This window comes from Aspergillus tanneri (assembly GCF_003426965.1).
Source record: "Aspergillus tanneri strain NIH1004 chromosome Unknown AapTan_4_pilon_pilon_pilon, whole genome shotgun sequence".
NCBI lineage: Eukaryota > Fungi > Ascomycota > Eurotiomycetes > Eurotiales > Aspergillaceae > Aspergillus > Aspergillus tanneri.
The window spans coordinates 142,822-153,833 of record NW_022984631.1 but is presented as its reverse complement, the minus strand read 5'-3'; the positions used below and the strand labels follow the sequence as shown (position 1 = coordinate 153,833).

General features: G+C 46.8%; 2 protein-coding genes across 2 annotated transcripts; both read left to right on the top strand.

Annotated features, from left to right (window-relative positions):
- Positions 1-2,981: 2,981 nt before the first annotated feature.
- On the top strand, positions 2,982-4,805 carry ATNIH1004_005341 (uncharacterized protein; the record flags this gene model as incomplete). Its single annotated transcript, XM_033569995.1, has 2 exons — positions 2,982-3,132; positions 3,238-4,805. The coding sequence occupies 2 exons, from the start codon at positions 2,982-2,984 to the stop codon at positions 4,803-4,805; spliced, it is 1,719 nt and encodes a 572-aa protein (XP_033426027.1).
- Positions 4,806-8,131: 3,326 nt separating this feature from the next.
- Positions 8,132-9,100, top strand: ATNIH1004_005340 (uncharacterized protein; the record flags this gene model as incomplete). The annotated part of the gene is made up of 2 exons (XM_033569994.1): positions 8,132-8,465; positions 8,808-9,100. The coding sequence occupies 2 exons, from the start codon at positions 8,132-8,134 to the stop codon at positions 9,098-9,100; spliced, it is 627 nt and encodes a 208-aa protein (XP_033426026.1).
- Between the last annotated feature and the right edge of the window lie 1,912 nt (positions 9,101-11,012).

Below are 11,012 nucleotides of genomic sequence, written 5' to 3'. Positions count from 1 at the left end.
GAAAAGGAATGTCATAGCTAAAATAAAGCCTTTAATTCCTCAAGATCCTCGTATAATTGCAAAAAAGAATGCACCTGCTGATGAAAAAAACAAGGAAATTAATATAATATCAGATGAAATCGAGGCCAATTGGATGGAGATAGTCAATTCAAAGACTGTGGAAGAAAAAGATAAAAATTGGGCTATATTTAAGCTGAAATATGCCCATTTTCCAGAGTTTTTGGACTATTTAGAAGTTGAATGGCTTCAATTTCCAACTGCAAAGCGCTACCTTCACTGCTATACCAATGACCACTTTCATTGCAATATTACAGTCACATCCCGGAATGAAGGCGCCCATTCTGGTATAAAAAAGGATCTAGGTAGCGCCACTGGAGATCTTTTAACAGTTGTACAATCCATTGGACGCACAGTTACACATACAAATGCAGAAATCATGCAGCATGTTGCATATAATAAGGTAAAACTACCTATATCTGTAGAAGGGACACTGTACCGGGACATAAAATATAAAATATCCCACTACGCCCTTCTAAAAGTGCAAAAGATTTACAAAATATATTTGCCAAAAGGCCGTGGAAAGTTGCCAATTGGTCCTTGTACAGGAGTTATAAACAAAACATTAGGTCTTCCATGCATTCATACAATACAGCTGTATGAGGAGACCTCCAGGTCACTTTCTATGTCTCACTTTCATCGTCAGTGGTGGATTGTTAATCGCCAGATCGAACCATTGGATCCTCGCCTTCTAGTACTAGATCCAGAAATTATACGGCCACGTGGTGGTCAAAAAAGGGACTCTACAGGGCGAACACTTTCTTATTGGGAGCGAGTTGACCGCGCGGTCCGTATAGCTCAGTACGGTCAAACTATTAGGGAGGGCGAGGCAGTAAAGGGAGCAACAGCAGCGGCAGTCGAGCAGGCAGGTGGTCAAGTAGTAGAAAAGCCATCGAATGAACCATTGAATGAGCTATTAAATGAACCATCGAATGAACCATTGAATGAACCATCGAATGAATCATTGCTTCAAGCATTAAATGGGGTATCAAAAGATATCAAGGCAGTGCCTCAGGCGATGCCTTGTTTGATGCCTCATTCAATGCCTCAAGCAATGCCTCAAGCAATGCCTCGAGGGCATGGTCGAGGAAGGGGTCAGGCACACAGGCGATCGGGGGATCTAACATGGGTGTCAGTGAAATTTTGATATCTGCATTTTACTTGGCTGGTTAAACCTAGTTCAAAAACGTTGTGTTTTGTTGAGAATCTCGGGGAAGAAGCTATGTCGTGAGGTGCTAGGATAGCGGTGACTGGATAGTATACTAAAACTATCGGTGCGATCTAGTATCGCATGGTGAGTATGTTCAACTATCTAGGAGAGAAAGCGTAGATAAACGCTTCCTTATGTCTACGTGTCCTTTAGCCCCTTAGCCCCTTGCGTGTGATATGTCAGATGGCCTCAGGACTAGGATACCCGAAGGTGCCTTAGGCATCCTGGTTTTCAACATGTTTAATGTTTAATAGTCGCTTTTTAGTTGAATTGCTCATAGCCAATTTTATATGGGAAATTAAAAAGATAACTAACAAAGAGGTGTGTGGGTCATATGACATTACTATATTTGGTATAATCAGACCTGTGTTAATAAGAATTCCAAATTAGGTTTAGTTACCTGTGAAACTATAGTTCTACCTGTGTAATTACCAACGCCCGAGGAGAAAGGAAACACGAGGGCTGAGGGCCCGAGTAGGCTGAGGGGCTCTAGCCCCTTACACCAATAACGCTTCTTTTGTGTGGGGCTGCTAGAAACGATTCCCGAAGCTGTTAAGAAGAGGGAGGGTGGATCCTAGTAACAAGACCTCGCCTTATTGCTTTTTGGGTTAACCGGAAACTTGCCAAGAACCCAAAGCCTAATATATTACGGTAATGCATATAAAATTCTGAAAGTTTAATATAAAGGGTTATGCAATAGTTGTATATATTACTATTATTTTGGAGTCAGGTTGCCGAAACCCAACCCGCGATTTGGCGAGGTCTAGGCCCCGGCCCGGGAAGGGATGGCTAAATATTACTCCATATACCCGTCCATACCGGGAAGGCGGTGGGTCAGAGGTGACGGGTACTGCCCATCTTTGTTACTATTTGGCCCTCCCCCCTGATAATTGGGCCCCCTCCCAATTCGGTTAGCGCCCTTGGAATTTCAACATGTTTGCTTTGCGTAACAGGTAGCTCAAGGGAGAGAGAAAAGAATAATACTAAACATTAAACGCTAGATCCGCTTAATGCCGTCAATTCTTAATTTCCTGTGAAAAAGTCCTGTCAGTTTAAGGGTTGTAATCTTATTACGCGGCCTGTCTACCAAGCGACAGCTGGCTCTTCTAGTGAGTCTAGCAAACAAATGGGGGGATTTTGCGGGAAAAAAAATAAAAAAGAAAGGGGAAAGAAATAAAAAGAAAAGAGCATGGCAGTCGCATTTGTTTTCCAGGTCCAGCAGGCCAACCCGGCCCACGAACTAATCGCAATTCTAGCTTCGGCCGCAGGCCTCTAGGGACGGGCTTGTGTTACAGAGACGAGATGTGGGGGCTTATTATATCGAGTTTATAAATGGTTTTTATAATTCATGCCGATCTGGCGCAACTGGTGGATCTAATCAATTCCACGACACACCAACCGGGGAAACGAAATATGGCAGGATCTTAAATCTTGCTCTCTATTAAAATGCTACCAACCCGAACATATCTAGGGTAGACGAGTAATATCCGCCGTTCTTTCTTGGAATGGACGCCTGTCCCTGATACATTGGCTCTAACAATTCCAGGGCCGTCTCTGTATCACCGGAAAAGTTTTCGGTTTAGCGCCTCTTACTAACTATATCGCAACCCAACAGACCCCCTGACTATTTTGTACGCCCACAAGAGCAGGATTAATTCATAAGGTCTTGACTCACCTCGCCCATTTCCCTACCTTCACGTCCATCTCCCCGGCCATGCATATCTTCGGTCTGGTCACCGTCGCTGTTGCGGGCCTGTCCACGGCCCAGCAATGGGATCCCGTGCCCACGGTTAACAGCACTGTCGTGCAGAAGCACATGCTCGCCCGATCGAATATGATCACGATGGAGAAAAGACTGCGACAGGGTAGGTGGTCGCAATTTGATGTGTATCTCTTTATTCAGGCTTTTTTTTTTTTTTTTTTTTTTTTTGGTTTTTTTTTTTTTTTTTTTTTTTGGCTGATATGATTAGACCATGCGTTCCGGCAGAACATGTCCACGGTGGCGCGCCAAGCCGATGCCATTGTGCGTGCCATTCGACAGGAGGAGGTCGATGACTACTGGCGTCACTATGCGGAGCCCGGCCATGAGGAAGACGAGCGGTTTGCCGGCATGATGTTCCCGCTGGCGAAGCCGTGGGTCGCCGGGACCCGGCTGTGGCAGATCGTCAAGCGCATGCCCAAGGGGGCCTTGCTGCATGCGCATTTGACCGCCATGCTGCCGTACGACGAGCTGCTGGAGACTATCCTGCACACTGAGGGCATGGTGGTGCGCGCCTCGCACCGGCTAGACACCGAGGAAGGCCGCGAGAACGCCACCATTGCCTTTTCCCATGTCAACACCACACTGTCGCCGGGCCCGCCCATCACCTCGTCGGACTACCGGCCCAACTCCGACGTGTTGGTGACCGACGCAGTGGCCGACTTCCCGGGGGGTCGCGACGGTTTCGTCGAATTCGCCCGGTCGAAGATGGAGGTGCAGCCCGGGGACTCCGTCCGGCACGGGCTCGGGGTGGATGAGATCTGGCGCAAGTTCCAGGCCATGTTTGATCCGGCGGAGACGATGATCACGTACGAGCCGGTCGTGCGCACCTTCTACCAGCGGCTGTTTACGCGCCTGGTGGACGACGGCCTGAGCTGGGTGGAGATCCGCGCCGGGGGGTCTAGCGGCAAGTTGGTGCACACGGGCGACGAGGACCCAGATCCGAACCTGGACGCGTGGTGGACGGTGCTGGAGGAGGAGCTGCAGCGCTTCCGGGCCAGTGACAAAGGACGGCGATTCTGGGGGGCGCGCGTGATCTGGTCGGACTGGCGAGGCGGGCAGCGCGACCAGCTCCTCCGCAGCATGAAGATCGCGCTGCAGCGGAAGCAGCGGTTCCCGACTTTGTTCAGCGGTTACGACCTGGTGGCCCAGGAGGACTTGGGGCGCACGCTGGCAGACATGGCGCCGGAGCTGCTGTGGTTCCAGGAGCAGGCGCAGCGGCTGAACCTCTCGGTGCCCTTCTTCTTCCACGCGGGTGAGACGCTGGGCGACGGCAACTCGACGGATCTGAACCTGGTGGACGCCCTGGTGCTGGGCACGCGCCGCATTGGCCACGGCTTCTCGCTGTACAAGCACCCGCGGCTGATAGAGGAGGTGATCCAGCGCGGCGTGATGGTCGAGGTGTGCCCCATCTCCAGTGAGGTGCTGCGTCTCACTACGGATATCCTGCATCATCCGCTGCCGGCCATGGTGGCCCACGGGGTGCCCACGGCAATCAGCAACGACGACCCGGCCATGCTGGGTCAGGACTCGGCGGGCGTCAGCTACGACTTCTACCAGGTTATCCAGGGATTTGACAACATGGGGTTGGCCGGGCTGGGGGCGCTGGCGGAGAACAGCCTGCGGTGGTCGCAGTTCGAGGACCAGTCGGACGACGCGTGGATCGAGGAGATTGATCTGGGGGAGAACGGCGATGGCATCAAGGCTCAGCGACTGCGGCAGTGGAGGCAGCAGTGGGAGGAGTTTTGCGCGTGGGTAGTCAAGGAGTTCGGATCGTAGAGCTTGTATGGCATGGGTAGACGGCTCCTGTAGATAATAAATTAGTTTCTCTAAGAAGATAGAACGCCGCCGTAACTATGTATTGGTCCTCGAACTCCCCGCCTGTGGGCAATCCACAGTGGACCTAAAATCCACTTCGCCAGGCGCTAAATAAAGCAAACCAAAAGGAGACCACAGGTCGGATGAACATGGGTCCGCCAACGCTCTGAATGGGGTGTCATTAACCTGTGGTCTCCATTATTTGTACAGGGCATAATCTTACTTATACAGGGCACTAGCCCAATTGGGAAATACTTATTTGTACAGGTTGAGACTATACTAGATTAGGATATATCATGTGATCCACAAACTTGGTCTCTTCAATAATGCAAATGCTTTTATTTTGATTCCCATATAAAAGCGCAACATAGCATTATGCAATTATTAAACATTAATACAGTAATTCAAAGCACGGTTTGACCAGCTAATTAGAATATGGATATCAAAATTCCACTGACACCCATGTTAGATCCCCAGATTGCCCTCTTCCTCCACCCTGTCCTCCACCCCGTCCTCGAGGCATTGAATAAGACATTTCTGGAGGCATTTCTTGCCTTGATGCCTCAGACAATATCTCTAGCCCTGCCTTGTTCGATGTTTCAGGTGGTATGTTGTTTGCTGCCGCTGTAGCTATTATATCTGTAGCTATAGCCTCCCTAGACCTTGCAGAACTTGCCTCTGCAGATATTGCAGCGGCTGCAAGTTCCTGACCTCTCTGAGCTATTCGTACCTCCCGATCCACCCACTCATATAATGATAATTCTCGCTTGTTTGATCGACTACTATAGGAAGAAGGCACGACAAGTGGATCTAGTGCTAGAAGCCGAGGATCTAGTGGTTCCTTTGAATAGCCTGGTATCCACCACTGGCGATGAAAATGGTCATATTTAGTGATCTCTGGTCGTCTGCATATTCTTAAATAATATGGATGCAAGGAATTCCTAGTGTTTTCTAGATGCTTCCTGTACAAGGCTTAATTTGCCACTTCCCAGGGCCTTTAGGAAGATAGTTCTTGTAGATCTGATGGACTTTCAGCAATGCAAACTGGGATATTTTAAACTTTATATCCCGGTAAAGAGGCAGCTCTAAAGATATAGGCCATCGTACCATATCTTTAGTAATCTGTCTCTCTATTTCTGCGTCTCTATCTATTATTGTACGTTCCAGGGACCTTGTGACTATTAAAAGATCTCCTGTAGTATAATCTAGATCCCGTTTAATGTTCTGATGAGCACCTTCGTTGCGAGATGTTGCTGTATTTCCAAAATGTGTATAGGAATTGGTATAGCAATGAAGAAATTTTCTTGCAGTAAAGTATTGAAGCCATTCCCGCTCCAGATAGTGTATTACCTCTGGAAAAGAGTTATATATCTGTTTAAATTCTTCCCATCCCTGATTCTTCTCCTCAATTGTGGCTGCAAAGACAATTTTGGTCCAGTTCTTTTCAAGATTTTGTATCTGCGTATCAATTTCTTCAATTCTCTTTTTTGTGCCTTGAATTTGAACTGTACGAGCAATCATAGGCTTTGCTTTTTTGCTGTGATATTCTTAAGAATATGCCAGATACAAAGAAAATGATTGCTTTCAGGGAATAAATGTGTAACTGCATTTATTAAAGCCTTTTCTTTATCTGTAAGAATTGCAAGAGGAAGCGGAAGCCGAAGAACCCAATAAACTCTCCTTATTAAAGCTAGAATAAAGGAATAAATATCCTCTTTTCATTGCTTAAAAAGTCAAACGCAACATAGAATGTGCCTCCAGTAGCTGATACACCAACAATATTAAGAAGAGGCATCTTAAAACGGTTGGTTTTATATGTACAGTCCATACAAAGAATATATGGATTCTGCTTTAGCCGCTGAAGGCACACCTTATGAGTAAGAAATACAGCAGAAATATGCCCAGTTTGAGTAGCATGCTGTACTATCCAACTAGTACCTTCATCTGGAAGGATAGTAAGTAAGGCCTGGATTGGGCTTCTTCCGGCAAGAAATCGTTTAACTTGCTACCCGTAGATTGTAGATATCTTGTCGCTGGATTAAAGAATCCTGGTTCTCTTGACGGAGTATTCGAATAATTTCTCGAGTTGCTATGCCAACTTTGATTAAGTGTTGCACGCTTCAACTATGAGAAGTCGGAACTGCGTACCTGGTTCCTGGCGCTCGCCGCACCAGTTCATCCTTCCAAGCGTCAACCTTTCAACTTCATCTAGGAGGATCAACTACTGACTACTTAATGAAATCAATTTGTTCTTCCCTTTGAGCTTTCGTGTTTTACATTAAGGCCTTAATTTGTTCTTCTTTTTTGCTTAACCTCTTCTCTCCGAATTGAAGGATGTGTAATAGCTGGTGATGGCCCATGGTTATGCTTTTTATTCCGTACAATCAAGGTCCATTTTGTTGTATGTTTTGAATAGCTAATTCGAATGCTAAAAGGGCAGCTAATTCGTCGAGATTTAGCCTCACGTTGGCCAGCAGATCTTAAACTATGCTTTAGGCCTCGATCGCAGCCAAGATAAACTGCTTCAATAATACCATTGCGGTTCTTGTTGCGTCGAACCATTATAACTGCATAGCCATATTGTAGAGCATGTGCTTTTGCGGCCTTTTCTGCCTCTAAAGCAGTATTAAATTGTGTGCCGGATTCAGGAGAAGGTATTTGAGAAGGAGTATTATCATATGGGAAATAATCCATTTTGTTTGTAATAGTAGTATTATATTTACTTTTATCCCTGGTTTTAACACTTTAAATAAGTACATATTTCCTAATTTGGATATTACTGGGGACCTGTGCAAATAAAATTCACCCCTTGGGAGAATATAAGCTATACCTATTTAGGTTTAGTGACCTGTGCAGGCAGAATTTTGACCTGTGCAAATAGTGGCGCCCGTCCATGCCATCATCAGGACCTAGGTCGAACCCTGCCTGAGGCACCAACTCTGCTTTATTCACTGTTGATTCCATAATGTAGAGATTTCCCACATTTCCTGTACAGTACGATAGAATTCTTTCTTCCTTCCTTCCTTCTCTACGTTTGATGTTTCGTTAGATCGCCACCTTAGATAGAATCCATCCATTTTACCAAGGTGTATAGGATCATCACATTACATCAAACGTCATCTCTTTTTCTTTTTTTTTGAGACCAGTTAGCCGTACGAGCCAAGCTTTTAATTAAGCAGCGGCTCCAGCCAACCGATCTCTCCCTCAACGCACACCAGCGCGTTCCCCAAGCTGGTTGATCCGAATCACTACGAAATCGAACCGAACGAACTCCGAAGACATTCAGAATGGCAAGACCAGGCCAGGAGGCAGGAGAAGACGAGCCCCAGAATCAACGGCGCATCTCTATCCTTCCTCAAGGAACCGACAACCCAGAGACCATTACAAAGAATGAGTTTCTTACTAAAGCCCTGGATGATCCCAATGGACTCCTTGAAGAAATACTGCGGATGTGGAACTTGGAGCAAGAAGACAAGGTAAACGAAATCCGGGAAGTTATTAGACAGAAGGACGCAGCACTCGCGGATCTGATTGAGGGACGAGACAAGTACCGTGATGCCTATGCCCATGAATGTCTCCGCGGCAGGGAAACCAGTGTTCCTCTTTCAACCACCGAGACACGTAAATCAGCCAAGATCCCTGACCCCCCTACCTTGAGCAGCGGAAAGGACCCCAAATTTGAAGACTGGATGGCCCAGATGAAGAGTAAGATGGCAGCCAATGCAGATTACTATCCCACGGAAGTTATAAATATTACCTACGTGCAAAGCCGTCTTAGCGGTCGCGCCGCAGAGCATGCCGCTCCCCGATTCCGTGAAGATTCCGGTTCTCAATACAGGACCGCTGACGAGATTTTTGATCATCTAAAAAGTGTTTTCCACGACCCGAACCGAAAGCAGAATGCCCGTCGACAGCTACGTGATCTCCGAATGAAGCCTTCCCAGAAATACCACAACTTCCTAGCCGAGTTTTTACGACTGGCAGGAGAGTCTCAGCTTCACCAGGAGGATCACAAGGAGGAGCTTTTCGAGAAAGTTACCGAGGAACTAAGAAACCTGACCACCCGGGACTTTTACACCACCACATCTTTTAATGAATACTCCACTGCACGTGCCCAGGCCTACTATACATTCAGGTTAACAACGAGGCTAGACGCAAAGACGGGTCTTCAACAATCCCGGAAATTCTCGAGTACTGATGCTACCAACCCTAAGCCCACGGTAAAGGACACAACCAGTGCTTCGCGTGTGGAATAACCCAGGAGGCCCGAATCCAGTTAATGAAGGAAGGAATGCTTTAACTGCAAGCAGCCTGGCCACGTAGCGCGGGACTGCCCCTTCAAAAAAAGCCTGAACTGAAGGAAGTACATGTCGAGTTCTCCCGGAGGTGTCACCAAAGAAACCCAGGAATTAAAAAAAGAAAACCCCTGGGGCAAGCCTCCTGCCTAGGGGAGATCTTAGCATCTGCAAGCAACGGACTAGACTTAAGCCAATTAGTTGGCGGAGACAGTTTTACTGTGCCTAGTTTAGTTGGTGAGAATGGATTTGTTTTTCAGACTTTATCTCTTGTAGATACTGGAGCAAATGGTTACATATTTATTACTCCCTCCCTTGCATACGATCTTGCCCGACGATTAGACCTAACTGTTTACTCCTTACCAACCTCCTTCCCAGTGAAAGGATTTAATGGAGAGCCAGGGATACCTTTAACGCATCTAATCTACTTAAATTTACAGGTCGACGGCCACCGATTCCTGCGAGAACCAATGTTAATTACCGAGCTCGGCCAACACGATCTGATTATAGGCCGAAAATGGTTGTCAAAGAATAATATCTGTTACATCTTCCAAGACAGATTCTTAAAAGACCAGGTCCAGTAGCTACGGAGCATCAGAAGGATGCTGATCGACGGGACCATTTAATAGCCCAGAAGAACTGGAAGAACCCCCAGAATTGGCAGCGCTCTAGGACACGTCCGAACACCGCAAGGGAAGAACAAGTCCAGAATCTTCAAAAAATGGCTCGAGCTCTCAGTGTGAAGGAACTGGAACCCCAGATAAAGGCACCACCGAAACCCACGCCTAAACAGTAGATCAACAGCCTCTGGTGTCAGTTGATATCGCCATATTGGAGCCTCTGCCTTTAAGAGACATATGGGAAAGAAAGACACCGAGGTCTTTATTACAAGTCTTTATGAGATAGACATGGTTCTTGAAGACCGAAAGGAATCCCTAAAGGAACTAGAGATTGAGGACATTAAGGCTCAGCTCCCCGCGGAGTATCAAGAGTACGCGGATGTCTTTTCCAGGCGCGCATCAGATACTTTACCCCCGTCCAGAGGTTTAAAGGACCACCGAATTGAGTTAACAGAACCTTTGAATCTCGGTCACTCGCCCTTGTACAAGATGTCTACAGAGCACTTGGAAGCCGCCAAGGCTTATATCATGGAGAATCTTAATAAGGGGTTTATTGCACCGAGTAATGCCCCATTTGCCTCGCCGATCTTAATGGCTAAAAAACCTGGAGGAGGATTGCGTTTCTGTGTTGATTACCGAAGTTAAATGCAATTACAAAGAAGAATCACTACCCACTACCCCTAATCGACGAGGTCCTAGACTATCTAAGCCGTGCGAGATCTTCACCAAGCTTGATATCCGACAGGGATTCCACCGAATTCTGATGCATCCTGATTCTGAAGAACTGACCACTTTTCGGACCCGGTACGGCCTATTTAAGTATAAGGTAATGCCATTTGGCTTGACAAACGGCCCGGCGTCTTTTCAAGAATTAGTAATATCTTTTTATGGATTTCCTTGACATTTCTTAACTATTTTCGTGGATGACCTTCTTATCTTAGTCAAGACGAGCTGGAGCATGTTGGGCATGTGCAAAAAGTACTTCAGCGGTTACGAGAGCCGGCTCCAGGCTGCGATATAAATGCGAGTTTCACACGAAGCGTACGCGATATCTCGGTTTTATTATCACACCGAATGGTATTGGAGTCGACCCTGAGAAAACTAAGGTGATCCGAGAATAGGCCACACCCAGTACTGTTCAAGGCGTGCAGTTATTTTTAGGTTTTGCAACTTTTATTGTAAAGGGGCGAAATGCCTTGCTATCTAATAACTAGATATACACAAAGAGGAATCGCTGAAAGGGAGAAGGGAAG